Source organism: Jaminaea rosea (genome assembly GCF_003144245.1).
Source record: "Jaminaea rosea strain MCA 5214 unplaced genomic scaffold BDZ90scaffold_1, whole genome shotgun sequence".
Lineage (NCBI taxonomy): Eukaryota > Fungi > Basidiomycota > Exobasidiomycetes > Microstromatales > Jaminaea > Jaminaea rosea.
The window spans coordinates 1,914,292-1,932,311 of NW_020289975.1; the positions used below are offsets into that span (position 1 = coordinate 1,914,292).

General features: G+C 59.9%; 6 protein-coding genes across 6 annotated transcripts; 3 read left to right on the forward strand and 3 right to left on the reverse strand.

Annotated features, from left to right (window-relative positions):
* The first annotated feature begins 82 nt into the window (after nucleotides 1–82).
* Nucleotides 83–2,227, forward strand: BDZ90DRAFT_229722 (SNase-domain-containing protein). The gene has a single exon (XM_025505189.1). It carries the CDS (start codon nucleotides 172–174, stop codon nucleotides 1,771–1,773), a length of 1,602 nt encoding a protein of 533 aa, XP_025365332.1. The 5' UTR covers nucleotides 83–171; the 3' UTR covers nucleotides 1,774–2,227.
* BDZ90DRAFT_225421 (hypothetical protein) lies at nucleotides 2,001–5,325 on the reverse strand (the record flags this gene model as incomplete). The annotated part of the gene is made up of 3 exons (XM_025504669.1): nucleotides 2,001–4,274; nucleotides 4,488–4,670; nucleotides 5,113–5,325. 3 exons carry the CDS (start codon nucleotides 5,323–5,325, stop codon nucleotides 2,001–2,003), a joined length of 2,670 nt encoding a protein of 889 aa, XP_025365333.1.
* A 2,856-nt stretch (nucleotides 5,326–8,181) lies between these two features.
* On the reverse strand, nucleotides 8,182–11,060 carry BDZ90DRAFT_215453 (putative VTC4-vacuolar transporter chaperone; the record flags this gene model as incomplete). Its single annotated transcript, XM_025504230.1, has 3 exons — nucleotides 8,182–10,465; nucleotides 10,547–10,788; nucleotides 10,863–11,060. 3 exons carry the CDS (start codon nucleotides 11,058–11,060, stop codon nucleotides 8,182–8,184), a joined length of 2,724 nt encoding a protein of 907 aa, XP_025365334.1.
* A 2,496-nt stretch (nucleotides 11,061–13,556) lies between these two features.
* On the forward strand, nucleotides 13,557–14,330 carry BDZ90DRAFT_208360 (Pkinase-domain-containing protein; the record flags this gene model as incomplete). The annotated part of the gene is made up of 1 exon (XM_025504005.1): nucleotides 13,557–14,330. A coding segment is annotated over one exon (774 nt), but the record flags the coding sequence as incomplete, so codon positions are not given.
* Nucleotides 14,331–16,371: 2,041 nt separating this feature from the next.
* Nucleotides 16,372–17,037, reverse strand: BDZ90DRAFT_257787 (putative SPT4-transcription elongation protein; the record flags this gene model as incomplete). The annotated part of the gene is made up of 5 exons (XM_025507998.1): nucleotides 16,372–16,460; nucleotides 16,543–16,651; nucleotides 16,758–16,842; nucleotides 16,926–16,933; nucleotides 17,020–17,037. 5 exons carry the CDS (start codon nucleotides 17,035–17,037, stop codon nucleotides 16,372–16,374), a joined length of 309 nt encoding a protein of 102 aa, XP_025365336.1.
* A 132-nt stretch (nucleotides 17,038–17,169) lies between these two features.
* On the forward strand, nucleotides 17,170–18,020 carry BDZ90DRAFT_236055 (acyl-CoA N-acyltransferase). The gene is made up of 2 exons (XM_025507284.1): nucleotides 17,170–17,737; nucleotides 17,821–18,020. Exons 1-2 carry the CDS (start codon nucleotides 17,231–17,233, stop codon nucleotides 17,842–17,844), a joined length of 531 nt encoding a protein of 176 aa, XP_025365337.1. The 5' UTR covers nucleotides 17,170–17,230; the 3' UTR covers nucleotides 17,845–18,020.

Consider the following 18,020-nt stretch of genomic DNA (forward strand, 5'->3'; position numbering starts at 1 on the left):
GTCGTCCCATCGTTGTCCGTCGAGTGCCTCTCTCCGTCCGCCTCGACACCTCGTCCCCTGCTTCCGATGCCGACTTTTCGCCCTCGAGAGTAACACATCGACAAGTCCAAAGGGGTCCGACCGACCGCCACAGTCGTTCCACTTCACATCTATCTTCTGCATATAGTCATCATGGAGGCTGCCGGCCCCTCGTCTCCCACCATTCCCGCAGCGCCCGCCCGCTCCTCCCTCCTCCCGACCTACTGGCGCGATCCAGAGTACCTGCGAAGCGTACCCCTCACCTCTCGCACCGCCTTGGACTATTTCTCCCTCTCCCACTTCTTTGATCAGGAGTCGACTAATCAGGTCCTCCGCATGCAGAACATCGCCAATCCTCAGGCACAGATGCCTGGAATGGGTAAATCAGCTAGGCAGCAGGAGGAGGAGTTGAAGCGTTTCCAAGGGATCGAGTTCGTCTTGGTGCACTCGAGGGAGCCTACGGGCAAGGAGGCGGTAGAGAAGGGGGATGAGAGCCTGTACGTGGTGCAGAAGAGACGGAGGACCAGCCCAACTCAGACGGCGGTACTTGAGACGTATTACATTCTTAATGGAAATGTACACGTAGCGCCGGACTTGGAGACGGTCCTGCAGAACAGGCTCGTGACGGCACTCGATTCGCTCCGGGCGAGCCTCTCATTGGCTAGAGCAGCGCAGGCAAGACCCATCGCACCACCATCAGCGCGAATCGATGACGCCAAGAAGGGGAAATCAGGCAAGGCAATGTCTGCGGCATCAGGTACCACATTGGGAGCAGAGGCGGTGCGGGAGGCTGCTGCAGAAGGAGGAGCAGCGGGCGGCGCCCAGGATGAGGACGAGGAGCTCATGGAGGGAGGGGCCCGGTCATCACCAGCGCCTCCACCCGCAAACAGCAAGAAGCGCCCCTACCCGATCGCTTCAATACTCGAAGCTCCTCCGCCGAGACAGAGTTCCTGGAGCCTCTCCTCCCTCTGGCCAAGCAGCGACCCGCCTCCGTCATCTCCCCTTTCCACCGTAGGCTCCCTCTTCACAACAGCGCATCACTACGCCTTCTCCACCCCTTTAGGAACGGCCGTCACATCCTGCCTCGTCACTGCCACGTCCCTCGTCGTATACTGGCGCTACTTCCGCCGTCTCCGCTCAACGGAATATGTCACGCCTCGCGACCTTCAATGGCGAGGGCGCATGCTCACGGGGACATGCACGCACATAGGAGATGCGGACGGCTTCCGTCTCTACCACCAGCCCGGACCCGTGGGGCTGAGAAGCCTACTGTTCCCCGTACCAAAGACGGCGAAAGCGCTCAAGGACGAGACCCTCTCCATCAGACTGGCGGGATGCGACGCCCCCGAGCTTGCGCATTTTGGCAAGGAGGCACAGCCCTTTGCTGCGGAGGCAAAGGAGGCTCTGCGCGGTCTCGTGGAGGGCAAGACGGTCCGCTGCGATGTAGCTCACGTAGACCAATATCGTCGTCTCGTCGCCACGCCATACGTTTGGGCTCCTCCCTATGTGCTGGGCAGAACCAACGTGTCCCTCAAGATGGTCCAGCTGGGCCTTGCTACGGTGTACCGGCAGGCGGGCGCGGAGTACGGGGCAGCGGGTTGGTTGTCGCGGGTGCTCTTCAAGTCAAAGAGTGGGCTGGGCAGATTGGAGAGGGCAGAAGAGATGGCGAGGCGGAGGCGTAGAGGCATGTGGAGCCAGGGCAAGGGGCTTGAGAGTCCGGCCGAATACAAGAAGCGAGTCAAGCGCGAGAAGTAGGCGGGCACGGCCGGCTACGCTGATGACCGCTGATAGATACCCCGGCCTCGCAATGATAAAGCCTCCAAACAGATGCTCGCACGCGCTCATGAGTCTCTGATCGTATGCATTTTTCAGGGTATAGAAGGTGTGGGTAAAAGACACGGAGAGAGGGCTCAGGGGCAGAGAAGCAAGAGGGGTGCTTGAAAGCGAGAAAGATGGATGGTGCGCAAGAAAGCCCCGCACGCTTAGCAGAGAAGGTCACTGATGGCCATGCGACCCGAAGCGGGCTTATCAGACGAGGACGAGGACGATGAGCTGTCGGCTGCAAAGGTGGACGTCGACGTCGTGCGAGGGCTAACGCCCTCCTCGGTGGCGAGGTGGGCACGCTGGTCTCGCACGCGATGGACGTACTCGGTCGCCTTGGGCGTGACGTCCCTGTCCTCGTAGGTTGCAGAGATCGGTCGAAGGTGCGCAGGGATGGGCAGCTCTGCCTCTCGCTCGTTGACGGCGTGGCGTGCCACAGGAGGCAGGCCAGCGAATGCCTGTTGATGAGGGTGGCTTTGGTGCGTGATAGGCGGAAGATTGCGAGTTGACGGGCTCTGCAAGACCGAAGGCATAGCCTGGGATCCGTGTACCGCGACACCGAGGCCGTAGCCATGGTGCTGAGGAGGCTGCTGCTGGTAGTGAGCAGGCGGAGAGAGGACCGAAGGGATCACTCCGTTGCTGTAGGGATACGCCCGCTCTTCCGAAGACACTTCGTCGCTTCCTCGCCTGCCGAAGCCCTGCGGCATAGGTGGCGACGACTGGGCCGCACTTCCATTTTCAGTGCCGCGGTAATTGGGTCCAAGCTGAGCCGTTGCGACCACCGGGTCAATGGTCCACCATCCACCCTTCCCCCTCGCAGCCTGGCTATGCGCCGGGTTTGCTGACGCGCAGCTGTCGTAGATGTCTTGCGCCGTGCGTGCCACCTTGACGAAGCTCTTGTTCAGCGACAGGTTGTGGCGCACGGTGTTCTGCCATCCTTGGCTGTCAGCCCCGTCCATCGAGTAAAGGTCCGGGTAGGCATTACTGATCCACGTGTAGATCTCGCGCAGCGTCATGCGACCGGCGGGGGAAGAGCTGATAGCCTGGGCGATGAGAGAAGAGTAGCTGAAAGGTGGACGGCGGCGGCGGCGGTTGGAAGGGAGACGCTCAAATTGGGGTTGAGCCGGAGAAGCGTTGACTTGAGCTTGCTGTGCGGCGGGTGCGATGGGCTCGCCAGACATGGACATACTTTGCCATGACTCGGCGCGGCGCTTGGCTAGCATGGGACGCTGCTGATGCTGCTGCTGGAGGTAGTACGGCGCTGGTGGCGGCATCTGCTGGTGCTGCTGGTGCTGATGCGGATGAGGTGCGAGCTGAAGAGAGCGACGCTGCACAGCTGGTGACTCGAGGGGGTAGTGGCGAGGCTGCTCGTACGGGGAGAGGTGCGCCGAATTGACCGAGGGGCTCTCATCGTGGTAGATGGGAGCTGCAGCAGGCGGATGAGGCACCGAATACAGCGGACGGTGCGCTTCTCGCGTCAGTCTTGGCTGCTCTTGACCCTGAGGCGTGAGAGGTGCGAAGAGGAGTGGCGAGCTTGGCATCGTAGACGGCGCGTAGCTGTCGGCCGTGGCGCCGCTGTCTCCTCGAGAAAGCCGGCGCACATCGAAGTGCATTGTATTTCCGTTGAGCATCGAGCGGTCGTTGCCGGGCGAGGCTGAAGTCGGCGTCGTGGCCGTCTTGCCGAAGGATAGGTTGCGTAGGGGAGCAATAGGCCTTCGGGGGTCTGAGTGCGGAGGACCTGCCATGGTGGCAGAGCGGCCGCGGTTGCTGTGAAGGTCGGAAGCGTGACGGGAGAAGAGGACGTTGTTGTCATGCCTTGATTGCGGCAGACTGGATGGATGAGGCTCGCCCTGATCGTGGATCCCGATGTGGGCGGGCCAGGTTGGGGAGGGCGTCGTTGCTCCTCGAGACGATGGACCGCTAGAGGGCGCATACGGATGGTGTCTTCGCGCAACTCCAAGGCACGACTGAGCGGCGGCGGGGCTATTGCTGATGCTGTTGCGAGCTACGAACGTGTTGATGGCCTTTGGCGGTGGCGCGGGGGACGCCCAGTGAGTCGTCCATTTGGGCGAGTCGGTAAGAGGCGGCGAGGAAGTTGACGTTGAAGTTGAAGAATTCGTCGATGAGGACTGCGGGCGCTGAGCGTCATGATCATCGCCCATCTCGACGTCGTCCTTGGGCGGTGCGAGCTCGTCCAGCTCCGAAGAAGGAGAAGATGGCTGGTCGTGGCTGTCCATTGAATTGCTCTGCTCGAGGTCGTCCGACGACGAGGCGATCGAGGTGGGCGACGAGGTAGCGCTACGGCTGTCGCTGCTCACCTGCGGGAGGACGTTGATAGGGGGAAGGCGCGCCTCGATCGAAGACTTGTGCGTGGCAACGTCGAAGACAGCAGCCGTGTGGTTGTGTGCGAGGGCTGCGATATTCATCCCTGGCATCTACCAGCAGACCAGTGGGTCGATTAGGTGGGGGGGATGCGGGCCGAGTGATGAAGAGAAAAGGTCGAAAGTGCGTTGCGGTAGGGGGTTCGGGCGATGATGGTAGTGGGTGGGTCAGCGATGAGATGTTGGGGGTGACAAGGACGGAGACGACGTATGGATTGGAAGGGGGAGGGAGGAGCAGAAGCGAACGTCGCTGCCAATGCCTCGCACCACGCAGTCGTAGTCTGACGCGGTGGAACTAAGGTTAGGCAGCGTCTTCGCCTGCGTCTGGGTGGTGGTCCCAAGATTGCGTTTGGTTTCCAGGCGTGGAAGGCGTGGCGCGAAGCCGAAGGAGCGAGCGAGATGAGGAGTATCGACTGCACCCTCAACGAGCTCGTCCGCATCGAGCCCCGTCTATGCGCCTTGCATCGCCGGTGAGCCTTGTAAACAAACGAGCCTTGTGCAGCGACATCGGCAGAGGCAGCGGTTAGGCAGCTCTCGGCCAGATGCCGCTGACACAACTTCGATGTCCGCTGCTCAACCAGGCACCATTTGTTGCTCCACTGGAACAAGTCGACGAGAACGAATCAAGGTTGGGTTCACGAGTTGCGACACGAGTGCGACTGCGAGACCTGACTGAGACCGAAAACGAAAGCAAAGCAAAGGCTGGACGACGGCGCGGCGCGGCGGCTCGGCGAGGCGAGGTCGAGCAGGCGAGGTGCACGGGGAGGGAAGAGCTTGGGTCTCCTCGTTTTCGCCCCCCGCATGCAACGCGTGCTGCATTCCTTGTGGCTCTGAGCCGCCAGTCGACGAGCGATCCTCGAGCGATGCTTGAGATGCAGCGACCGATGCTTACGATGCGGAGTGGCGTCCAGCGTGGCTCGTCAACGCGGACGACGAGGATGGGGACGAGGTTGACGATGCGGAATGGGACGAGGATGAGGCGTACGACGCCCTGTCCATCGCCCGCCAGACCGAGACGACCCAGCTCAGCGAATCGCTCAGCGCACGGCGCTGAATGCTGCAGCACGGTGGGGCCACTCGCTCGGCCCTTCTCACGGTCCCACATTTTCGTCTCACAGCTTTCTTGCCGAGGCGTGGTAGAACTCAACTCCCGGAAAATATCCGGGCGTACCACCAGAGCACCGCTCGCGACAGCTTGATTAAGCTCCAACGTCGCCGTCTCACCCTCTGCTTCTCGAAGCGTGGGTAGAGAGAAGACCGTTTACTGGAACCACTTTGATGACGTTTGATGACCACCGGCAGACACAGCCTAGTCCAGCCAAGACTGTGGTGGCAATACGCTTCGGCGACTGCAACGAAGACGGCAATGGCCAAGGCGAAGGCCATGACGAAGGCCGCCAACCAGCACGATACGAGTGCGGGAGGCTTGGGCTTTGCGCAGACACTCCAGCCGTGGAACACCGTCGTCGCTAGCACCATGCGCTCTCATATGTAGGACCACTAAGCCGCGCATGGTAGAGGTCCCCGTCCTCCGGCCCATTACGCAAACCGCCTTACGCATGGGGCGCGAAGAGGCTTCTTTCCTCGTCACCGCCGCCAGCGTCGTGTCATCGCTCGCCCGGCCACCGCAAATACCATTGAGTGGCAATGCCTGACCGCGAGGACGAACACAATCATAGCGTGGCGTCGCGTCCTCCTAATAGCATCAAGCTTCGCGATGCTTTGCGCTGCGCTGAGGTTCAACCTCCGCCTGATCGATCGCTGACTGCCGCTGCCGCCTTGCAACTCTTGAACTCGACGCCGCATCTTAGAAGTGGCGCCGCCATCAGCTAGCGTACGATCACCGCGAATGGCCGCGGCGCGCAGCCCAGCGCGACGACAATGAAGGCCAGCCGGACTTTGTCGACCAATCCCACCCCGAGCCAAGCTGCGGGAGAGCGGAATCGTCATGGCAGACGACATTGCCAAAAGCGGGGTTTGAGCAGCTCGACCGCGCGAGAGGATACCTCGACTGGGGCTATGAGATGGCGAAGCCAAGCGCTTGGGCTGCCGCGTTGCTAGCGCCAAAATATCGTCGAGACCATCGAATCCGAGCCAGAGCCAGAGTCAGAGCCAGAGGCAAGAGCACGAGCAACGAGCGAGGAACCACCAGCCAAGCTACGACACGACTTGTTGAACTCACCTTCAACGGCCTTGACAGCGAGCGAAGAGCTTGTGACGTCGCGCGTGTGGGGATGCCGGTGGTCAGAATGGAGAGAGACCGGCTGATGGAGCACGGTGAGATCGAAGAGGATACAGGTGGTTGGGAAAGGGAAACGAAGGGAAGCTCGACAACCCCGCTAGTGATAAGGCACACGAGAATGTCTCGATGGCTCAAGGGTATCACCGAGGCAATCAATCCACGGCCATTTACTTGTCAGCGCACACGCTCTCGCCCTCGGTGCGCTCGAGCAACGTCGCTGTAGTCCCTCGTCATGCATCGAGCTCGTGCTCAGGCTCATTGGCACATAGGTTTGCTCTCAGGGCAGCGGTAACCCCTGGCCCTCCGCCAACATGATCCCGCCTCACCGTGTGTTAGCAAAGGATGCAAGGGCAAGGGGAATGCGGATTCGCGGCTACAGGCACAACCTGCCTGCGGGACCATTGCAGCGATCGACGCTCTCCACCACCAGCAATACGGGCTATGACCGGTGAGGAAAAGGTGGGTAGTTGGGGATTTCGCCGGTTTCTCTGCCCAGGGCTACGACCGACGCTTTGTTCCCCATTCGTCTCTTTCCATCTTGTTGACAGTACAAACTCCAGCAGCGCCTAAGTTGAGGTCTCGTAACCGCGTTGGTGTCGCAGATGTAATGTTGAGCTCAGTCACTAGCAAACGAAGCCACCCGTGTCTCATCCCGATGGTCGTAGAAAGTGGAAGTTGCGACACCCATAGCCCGCTCCTTTCGCCGCTTGATCGTCCCTTGACCGCTGCATCCACACATCGACCACGGCTGAGTGGCTGAGTGCACAAATCTGATCCTTGTGGTCTCACCTGGCATCACGCTGCTTTGAGCACCAGTACGCAGAGCGATACGGCGCACGGCATCGCAATGATCGCGCATGGCAAAGGCGGTCTCGCCGTCCTCCCGTTCGTCATTGCACGCATGATTCAGCGATGCTCTGTAAGCGCTGTTGGCAGTCCTCGCGAAGAAGGGACTCTCCACAAAGCACTTGTGGACGTCACGACACAAAGCGTCATATGCTCGAGAGGGCTTTTCTTCCAGGCGAGGTGTTGAGCGTGCGACGTCTATTGGCCGGTCGTGGGAAAGCAAACGTCGCGGCCCGTTCAGGTCAAGGACAAAGGACAAACCTTGGCCATCCCCATCTCTCCCAAACAAATGAGACATTGCCTACACGCGCGCACGATCGCCGTAAGCAGCGCAAACAGGTTTCACCTTGGATCAGAGCCACGAACAGGGTCCTGCGGGCGTGCCGCTGCTAGTCTCATCTAAGAGGGGAGCGGGAGGGCAGGCAGAGACAAAGGGCGGAGTCACGAATGGCGGAGCTCGCGCGCCACCACGCCACGCTATCATCTCTTTCCCCGACGTCACGGGCGTACCATTGTCGATCTGCCTCCTCCTTTGAGCCTCCGCCAAAGCCCGCCTGCATCCACTGGCCCTGATTCTCGCACTTCCAAGTCACAGAGCCGCATTGCTACCAATCGCGGAAAAGGATGATAGAGCGGGGGAACACAACGGTTGCGGCTGGAAGCCATTGTCATTTCCGCGAATATCGCCCTTGCACGCCCTGATGAGCGCCACAATCCACTGACTTTCACGATCAGCTTGCGTCGATCTGCGTACGGAACATCCGCGACGGTCATTGCTTGTTGCGATGCGGTTGCATTTGCGATCTTCGATAGTAGGATAGTAAGGTCTCCGCCACCGCCCAATGCTCCTGACCACAATCATGGTTCGCCGCCTCAATTGAATACCCCTCGATTCTGCCTCGAATGCGACGACTCCGCGAATCGCAGCACGAAGTTGACCACCGTAGCTGACAGCAACGCCGCACAGAGCAACGAGGGCCCAAGGGCGTCGAAGTAGACGTTGGAGCTCTCCTTCTTGCGGATCTTCAGAGCGCGCCACATGTACAGGATCCCAGAGTACGCAATGCAGCACAGGGCCACAATGGTGAAGAAGCTGGCGGCTACCAGACCGTATTTGTCTCCTGGAGTGCTGAAGTTGAGTAGACCAACGGCGAGGGCCGAGAGGAAGACGGAAAATTCGAGCCATTTGAGGAAGGTGCGCTCGTTGGCAAAGTAGACTTTGGGCTCGATTCGTACCGGTATGGAGACCTTTGTGCCCGTGGGAGCTCGGAAGTTTGTCACATACTCGACGCCTGTAGGTGGGCCGGAGCCGCGACTTCGGGGCTCTTCCTCGTCGCGACCCATCAGCGCTTGGCGGATGCGTTCGCGCTCTTCGTCTTCCTCCTCGTCGTCATCGTCGTCGTCGTCGTGGTGGTGCGATGAAGCGGTGCCGTCGCGCGAGTACTTGGAGCGGAAGAGACGCTTGATGTTGGAGGGGGCTAGCTTGCTGAAGTAGTTCTTATCAAAGGCTGTCGAAGTCGAGAGGATCTCATCGCGTCCTGCGGGCTTGCGATGCGCGTCACGCTGACGCCTCTCTCGCTCAGTGAGCCCTGCAGCTTGAGCTACACCTGACTGACCCGTGGCTAGCAAGCTACTCGCCGCATTGGCTGCATTGTCCGATCCACCCTCCGCCCTCTGCTTTTCCAACTCTGCCTGCCTCTTGCGGATGTTGGCCTCTCGCTGCTCTCGAATCTCACGAATACGCGGGTCGTGCGGGGCCAGACCGATATTGGCGGCAAGGTGATCCTCATTTGCCGCGGCATGCTCGCGCTCGTCGTCGTCTGCGCCTTCGAACTCGTCCTCAGAGACGGGTTCGTGGTATGGCGTGTTGTCGGAAGAGGCTCGAGTAGCTGGGGTATCGGGGCGAGACGAGGCGTCTGAAGCATGGGTCGATACAGGACGCTCAATCTGCAGGTTGCGACTTGGAGCCTTGCGAATGTCTGTGTCCATCTGCGGAAGCCAGAAGGGCACCAAGTCGACCCGGTTGGCGAGGAGAGTAGCGCAGCCGTGGATGAATTTGGAGAATTTGGGCACGGCCTCGACGAGATGGGATGCAACGAGCTCGCGCACCCACTCTGGTGGCTCTTGGCCCATCTGCGTCTGCAGTTTGACCTCGAGCACGCCATACGGGAATCGCTCAATGTCCTCGGCGGGCAGCTGCTCAAAGGGGTAGTCGATGCCGATGTCCATACGACGCCAATTGTCGCCAGCCTTGGCTCGTCCGTCCCAGTTATCTTCACGAACGAGACTAAGCTCAGTGTCGAGAGAGATGCGTACACGAGCGTCGCCAGGGAGCTGGAATGCTGTGCGGTTGTAGAAGGAGCGCATGACTGGCTGGAGTTGCCGGCTCTGCACGCTGTATTGCACCTCGTTTGCCAATTGAATCATCGAGTCAATCTCCTTGTCGCTCTTCTTGCCCTTCTTGCGGAGCTCTTCAAACGTCTCGGCCATACGATACTCGCCCGTCATGTACTTGTTGACATTCTCCTCCTTGATCGGAAAGCGGGCCTTCACTGACTTCTCACCAGTCCAGTCCTCTCTATGCGTCTTTCGCTCGACGAAGATCTGCTTGTTGTTCATACCTCCGTACCAGCGCAGGCGGATAGCTTCGGCGCCCTCGGTCTTCTCGAGACGACCGAGGTAGAGCTCGAGGTCCTCGTTGTCATAATAGATCGAGGTGATCGCGCTGTCTTCCGGCTGGTACTCCTTGTCCGGATTAAAGACGAGGACGGGCAGATGTTTAAGAATGAAGAGCTTCAGAGGGACGATGTTGTCTGGGTGAACCCAGTACTTGGTCGTCTGCCTCACAAAGGCTGACTGGGAGCCACCTGCGCTTGCGTCACCTTGGATTGGGTGACCACGAGTGCGAACGAGATCGAAGAGCTTCGACAGCTTGACGATGAGCTGATCGTAGTTCTCCTTGTAGAAGGGGCGAGCGCTGAGATAGTGCTGTACAAACTCTTTGCGGAGGAGACGGTTGGTCTGCTTGTCGTGCTTCTTGACAATCTTGTGGAAACCCGTGTAGTTGAGCTTGGTGAAGAGGGCGAGGTCGTGGACGTCGGCAATGATGACGGCGAGACGCTCCTCAAGCTCCAAGAAGCGCTCCTCGAAGAGCTCGCTGCGCGGATGTGCAAGACGAGAGCAAGGATGGGCGTTCAATATCAACTCTGCTGTCTCCACCGCGTGGCTCATCACTTACGAGTCTTCCGTGTCGCTGTCGAACTCATCATCCGAGCCGATGTTGTCTGCTGCATGGATGTGTCTGCGATTGCCGTTGTTGGTGTGCTGCTGACCGCCATCTGCATCCTGCCCCTCGCCCTCGCTCTGGTGGCCCTGGCTGTGAGCGTCAGTGCCTAGCGATACGGACGACGAGTGACGCGAAGAGACGAGCAGGTGTACCTCAGACTGGGCTTGCTTGATACGATCGGTGAGCTCTTGGACCTGCGCGTGCGCGAAAGCAAAGCGAGTTAGTACCATGCTGGCATCACCTGCCGGCATGAATCTCGGCGCCGCACCTTCTGCTTCTGGAAGTCGTAGACCTTGTCGAGCTCCTGGCGAAGGATTTCCACAAAGTCATCCTCATCCTTGTCACTCCAAACGCCGTTGTTCTTTGCCAGGCGGTTCTTGATCTCCTTCTTAAGCTCAGAGTAGCGAATGTACTTTGAGCTCCACTCCGAGTAGAGTGACGTCTTGATGGTGCGTCCGAACTTCATAGCGAATGATAGGCGGACGGCGACGTGATGGTAGGCACACGCCGACAGAGACCGTATATGCTCCCTTCAGCGGCAATTTGTGGGTATCACTACCGGCGAGAGTGATGGTAGAGGCGGCTGGAGATGGAAGGAATGTGAAGAACCGCACCTGACTGGGCCTCACAGGCTGCGTGAATGCCGTTGGGGGACAGACGGTACCTCGCTGAATAGCAAGCCAACGTGCACGACCCCTCGTCGTGCATGAAACGGAACGGAGCCTCGGAGAGTTGGGCAATGAGCGATGTGAGAGCGACCGACGCCGAGGTCGAGGTTCGAGGTCGAGTGAGGGCCAAGGGCGGAAGTAGGCGGTGCTCACAGTTCCGCCCGGGCTGGCTACTCTTGTCTCCGCATTCATTCGATCGCATCTCGACGAAATACAGTTCATTGCGATTGGCCAAACGCCACAGAGCAGTCCATGAATAGTCGCTCCCACTTCTTCCTCATCGAGACCGACTTGCCTCATGTCAATCTTGGCCTCATAACCACATCATCTTGAGCTCATCGATAGTCGCAATGTCGCGCAGGCGTGAGGAGCTGCGCCACTTCGACGGCTTAGCCTTCGCAGGCTTCGATGAGCACGTCGAGGGACATTATGCTTCGACCTCGCAGCTGAAGCTTGATGGTGTCCCTGGACGAGCGTATGCAGTAGCAAAAGATCACCGACAGCCCTCAATGCCGACCTTTGCCAACTTCAAGTCCACGTCATCAGGGCGCATGTCCTCGGACATCGTCTCGACTGCCCCAAGTTCGCCAGCGTCCCTCGACTCCGGGCCAACAGACGAATCGAACTCCACAGCCAATTCTCCAAACCATCAGCGGCGCCCAGCATCGAATTCATCACTTCGGACTTCGACTGACCTGGAGCACGCAATCGGCTTGTCAGCAGTTGGAGCCAGCAGCTCGTTCTCAGACTACGCAGGCTCATCAACGAGCTCGCGCCGAAGCTCAAGGGGACAGGTGTCAGCGGCTAGTGACGCTGGTCATCAACCATCTCTTGCCCGTGAAAAGACGATCAGAGCAAGACACGACGCCCCGTCTACAGCTGCTCGCAGTGGGGTTGCCTCCTCGTCCCGACATCGTAGCGCCTCCGACGCAACGCACCTTAATCGCTCTGACCAGCATGGCTTCGTCTCCAAGGCCAACCATCGATCTCTGCCAGTCTATTCCTCAGCTCTCGTTGTTTCTCGTGGCAGTGACGGCCAGGAGAGGATGCATTTCGCCACCCCGAACCTCGTTGCTCCTAGCCCTTTGCGCAAGGGAGAGCGAGAGATGCTACAGGCGCTGGGACTGGGAGGCATCGAGGAGGACGACAGTGTAGCCGGTCCTGGATCGAAACCAAACATGGCTCGCTCACTACGCCGCACCAGCACGGATCTGGCCTCGAGCGCTGTGAAGGTCACAACGAAGAGCGTCCTGGGACTGGCAGCCTTGCGGAGGAAGAGCGCAGAGCCTAGATCGCCGCCATCAGATACGCCGGCACAATCGCCAGGAGCTTCCACCATGCCTTCCTCGCTGCGGCTGAGATCGCAGTCGTGCGATCAGCTCCTTACTTTCACTCCTCCAAAAACACCGCCCAGTAAACATTCAACGTTCGGCTCGGCAGTGTCCCTGCGCCAACATTCTACATCTTCTTCGCAATCGATCACTGAGGAAGGCTTGCTCACCGACTCTCTTTACGGCACACCTCCACGAACGCCGCCGCGAACGCCACCGCGAACTCTCCTTCGTGACCTGAAGAAGTCGCCAGGGCGCTCCAGCCGCGACCTAAGCCATTCGCGGCGGTCTAGCCAATCAGCGACGGATCTGCCTACGATCGGTGAGACGAGCCAGGCCACATGTTCGCTGTCCCAGGAGTCCGGAGAGCCTACTTCTCCGACTGAGCATGTAGTCAATCTCAGCAGTAGGCTGTTTCGCCGGCGAGCAGCCACGCAAGCCGGTCCTGAAGCTCTTGCTGCGTGGCAGAAACTGCCAAGGAGAGGCAATTCACAGACAGAATCTGCTCCTGCTTCGCCGACTCGGCCATCATTGAAGTCGGCATGGAGCGAAGCAGCAGCTGGCGCGGCGTCTCGAGCAGTCCTCAAGCTCCAGCCAGCTCCTCTTCGCCACTCACGCCGCACCTCGCAGGAGAAAGGCCTGGGGTTGACAAATCTGTCGAGACGGCCGTCACAAGATGCACCGATGGCACTGCCTTACGCCGCCGTCGTTACATCCGCTCCTTCCAATGCAGCCGACGGACCAGGATCAGCACCCTTCGCAGGCGGGCATGGCGGCGGGGCTGGTAGCGGTGGTGGAGGCGGAGGCGGGCGAGATCAATCCCGCAAAGCACATGGCGCTGGCAATACTAGTGGCGCGGGCGCTGGAGCAGGCGGAGGTGGTCGCAATCCAGGCGGCGGAGGAGGAGGGGGTGGACGTGGTCCTCCTCGAAATGGTGGCGGCGAAACTTCCGTAACCAGCTTGTTCAAGAAACTCGAGCTTGTCGGACGCGGCGCATACGGAGCAGTGTACCGCGGTGTCCACCTCGCGAGCGGGTCGGCTGTCGCTCTCAAAGTGGTCAACCTCGACACGCCCGACGATGATGTGAGCGATATACAGCGGGAGGTCGCGCTGCTCAGTCAGCTGCGGGAGGCGGAGCAGAAAAACGTCGTGCGCTACTGGGGTTGCTGGCTGAAGGGCCCTGAACTCTGGATAGTCATGGACTACGCAGAAGGAGGAAGCGTGCGCACATTGATGCGTACGGGCCCCATTGCGGAGCAGTACGCCGTCATTATCGTGCGCGAGACTCTCGTGGCGCTCAGCTATCTGCACAAGGCCGGCGTTATCCATCGCGACATCAAGGCTGCGAACATTCTGCTCACCAACCAGGGCAAGATTCTCCTCTGCGACTTCGGCGTTGCGGCCTCGCTCGTTTCCACCGCAGCGAAGAGGACAACCTTTGTGGGTACGCCCTACTGGATGGCCCCCGAAGTAATCACGACGGGCAAGTCGTACGATCAGTCTGCCGATATCTGGAGTCTGGGCATTACAATCTACGAGATGGTGACCGGCAACCCGCCCCTCGCGGACCAGGAGCAGATGCGCGCCATCATGCTCATCCCCAAGAACAAGCCCCCACGTCTGCCTACGGACAAGGACTTCTCGCCTCCCATGCGAGACTTTGTGTCTAGCTGTTTGAACGAAGAGGCGAAAGAACGCCCCAGTGCCGATGAGCTGAGCAAGGCCAAGTGGATCAAGGGGAGCGCAAAGACCAGTACGGCGTTGCTCAAGGATTTGATCGCGGCTTATACCGCTTGGACCAAAGCGGGCGGGATGCGAATGAGCTTGCTGGGAGCCGAGGTAGACGGAGCTGCTGGACGTGATTCGTTTGCACTGGAAGAAGGCCTGGATGGGGATGCCGAGTGGCATTTTGATCAGCGAGATACAATTGACGGTTCGGGGCTGACCGCTCCCACCCGTGATCATCCGCTGATGCGGCTCTTTCAGCCGGAGGGGCAGCAGGATGATGAGGAGCAGAGTGGGGGGATCCAGAGCACGCTGGCCAAGCTTGACGCTGCGCAGATTCGACCGGCGCCGCCGCCGCCAGTTCAAGCGGCCGTCCCTGAAGACGACGATGAGGAGCTCGCGCCGCCACCACCGATCCCAGGTGCAGCCCAAGACGTGCAGCGCCCATCGACACCCACGAACACCAATGCCAGCACCGAGAGCAAACCCAGCTTCGCCGGCACAGGTGCAATGCCTTTTCGCTTCGGCACGCCCACGGCTACCGTCGCCGCCCCACGCCGCAACGACTCGCCTTCCAAGGTCACCCCCCGCGCTCTGCCTCCTCGCAATCAGTCTGCCTCGTCTTCTCCGGCCGGTGCAGAGGCAATTTCCCTGCCTCCATCGCGTAGCCCAGCGGCTGGGATGAGGGGCGAGGCTGAAGCCATGCCGCAGGCTGCTCCTCCCATTTCAGGCGGTGCTCTATTTGGTGCAGCGCAACTTTCCAGCTCGCCAGTCGAGCGCCATCACCAGCCTCAGCCGCACTCCCGCCAACACTCCCGCCAACAGAGTACCACCTCCGCGACATCTGGGCAGAGCGGAGGGCGATACCATCAACGTCAGCCGTCGGGTCCACCTTCGCCTCTTGCCGGCAGCAGTCATGGTCACGGGTATGGCAGCATCGGCGGCGACCTCCCTCGGCCCTGGATGACGGGCAACGGACGATCGCGAGGCGGTAGCAGTGGGTCGCAAAGCAGCGATCAAGGCTATGGTGGCAGCGCTCCCTTTTCGGCCATACCTTCCACTGCGAGCGCAATCAGCAATGGCGGCATCAACGCCCCAACTTCAGCCCCCGCAGGTCCTGGCGGTGCCAATGTCTCTCCCAGCGTCTGGCATCCAGCTCAACCTTCCCTGCTCGGTCCAAGAGCGCGCAGCGGTAGTCGCTCACGAGCAGGTCCTGGAGCAGAGATGGGAATGATGATGATGCCACCGCCCATCCCACCTCCCTCTGCTGGGATGAACCCCTCCTTCTCCGCTTCGTCAACGGGCAGCAACAACGCTCCTCGCAGCACGGCTCGCGACCAGCTTGCCCGCTTGCAGCCTAGTGCTAGTGGTGGCTTCCTGGCTGCAGAAACGAATGCGGAGCTCTTGCCACCTTCACCGACCACGCCTGGCGCTGGTTTCGGAGGGAGGACGCGCAATGGCAGCACGTCAATGGCCCGACCTTCGCCACTGGGCACTGCCTCGCACCACCAAAGAAGGCAGCATGGCGGGTCTGATCCCACACTGGCCACGTCCGCGTCTCTGCGTCCGGCTGCACCTCCGTCGGTGGATTCTGACAGTGGCAGCGCAGGCGGAGCTGCCAATGGCGTTCTGGCCGCATCGCCGCTCGTGACCGCAGCTGCGCCCCAACCTTTGGATCTGTGGGCGCTGCATGGGAAGGACGATGTCCATGCTCATCTGGAGCGGACAGTAGATGATCTGGCGAGATGGTTGGACGCTCTCGCTGGGAGCTTGGCGACGTGATCATGATGCGCGGCATTTGTTGGCTGCTCTCGTCCCTCCCTTCTCGTGCCCGTGGCGAGTTCCGTTCTGCCTGATTGCCCCTCAACTCTGTAAGCTAGTCATGATCCCTCAGCCCTTCAATGAAGACTCATCAGCATGGCGCTTCGCCTGACTCAGCGACAGGTGGCCGTCGGGACGACGAGCAAGGAGAATGTGCAGGGAATAGCGAATTGGTCGATACAAGTACAAGGTTGGTGGATGGATGAGCGAGCTTAGCCTTCGTCGCCAAGACTCAAGCAGCCCGAATCCCCAATCTCTCCTGATCCTCTCCCATCAGCCTGCCAGTGACCTTGACAGCGTACATGCCCGGTACTCTCTTCTCTGTGAGCGCGAAAGGTAGACGGACGAGGAGAGCTGATTAGCTGTGAAGTGAGGCAGAAGTTATGGCGATCCGCGATCTCACCAATTCGCTGCCACTTGGCGACCCAGCTCTCCTCCGGCTTCGTCATGGCGATCATGCCGTCAAATACTGCCGTGGTACATTGAGCTACACGGCGGCCGTCTGCTTGCATCTGTGTGGGTGCAGCGAGGAGGAGCCGGAGGTGGGAAGAGCAAAGTGATTAGTCGCAGGCAAGAGGACACAGGCCGCGGGGTCAGGAAGACGCCGGAGGGACTCACGTCCAGTCTATCACCGCAATTGGGGCAGCCATGTGTGACGAATTCTCTTGCACTCTGGACGAATTGACAGCCTAGGCAGGCTCGCCTGGACAGAGTAGGGGAGAAGGGAGGATGGAGGTTAGACGTCGGACGAGACTTGGCTCCGGGGCTGCAGGCGATCTGCCTCACCATTGTTTCTGACGAGGAGCGAAGGAAAAAGAAGTTGTTGCGATCAGTCTATGCTCATAGGCAGCGTAACATGCTCTATCATCACCACTCTCACCTTCTCTCCACGAGCCATGAGCGGCAATTGGGGGATTGGTAGAGCGGAGAGAGGCGTTGCAGCCTCGACGTCGTTCGGATGCAGCCCGTCCCACTGGGCTCCGTTCCGAGGGCACGAGACCAACTCCAAGGCACACCGCCCACCGTCCAACTTCGACCCTAGAGAACAACACCTCCTCAGCTCACACAGCCCTACCTAGACGCCCGTTACCATGCCCTTTACAGCGGACAAAGACCTCAAGCTAGCCTTCACACCGAACCTCATCCCAGCCAAGGTTCACTCGGCCTTGCCTGAAGACCTTCACCTCCGACCCCTCGCCCAAGACGACTACTCACGAGGCCACCTTGACGTGCTGCGCGTCCTCACTTCGGCACCAGATGTCGGCTCATCAGCATGGTCAGAGCGCTTCGATCTCATGGCCTCACATCCTGACCACTACTATCCTATCGTCATCGTCTCCAAGTCCACCGACCGCGTCGTTGCCCTTGGAACGCTTTTCGTCGAGTTCAAGTTCCTGCGCGGCAATGCAAAGGCGGGTCACATCGAGGACATCGCAGTGAGCAAGGAAGCGCAGGGCAAGGGACTAGGCAAGAGGGTCATTGAGGCTTTGACGGGGGTGAGCGAGGGACTGGGATGCTACAAGACGTTCTTGGATTGTAGTGAGGAGAACAAGGGCTTCTATGAGAGGTGTGGATACGAGTTCAAGGGGGTGCAGATGGTGAGTGCCGGCGTTCAGGAGGTGCTTTCTGTCGGGCATAAAGCTGACAACAGAGCTCCGCTCTCCGATTCGTCTGCAAACAGTCAAAGTACGCTCCCTCCAGCTGAGAAGACGGATAGAGCAATGCGAACAAAGTCATGCAAACGCAAAGGCGCCGAGTGACTCGTGTGAGAGAGATGGCGGGGCTGCAGATGCTGCGGTGTTAAGACAAAAGGTTGCGGTGATGAGCATCGTTGCCGCCTCACTGATCTTCAAGCCACTTGGAATTGTACTACTTGCAAAG

Bases quoted from the DNA above. Each gene is read 5' to 3' on its own strand.
- BDZ90DRAFT_229722 (XM_025505189.1), top strand. From the start codon at position 172: ATGGAGGCTGCCGGCCCCTCGTCTCCCACCATTCCCGCAGCGCCCGCC.
- BDZ90DRAFT_236055 (XM_025507284.1), top strand. From the start codon at position 17,231: ATGCCCTTTACAGCGGACAAAGACCTCAAGCTAGCCTTCACACCGAAC. The intron at 17,738-17,820 runs GTGAGTGCCGGC...GTCTGCAAACAG, and splicing joins AGTTCAAGGGGGTGCAGATG to TCAAAGTACGCTCCCTCCAG.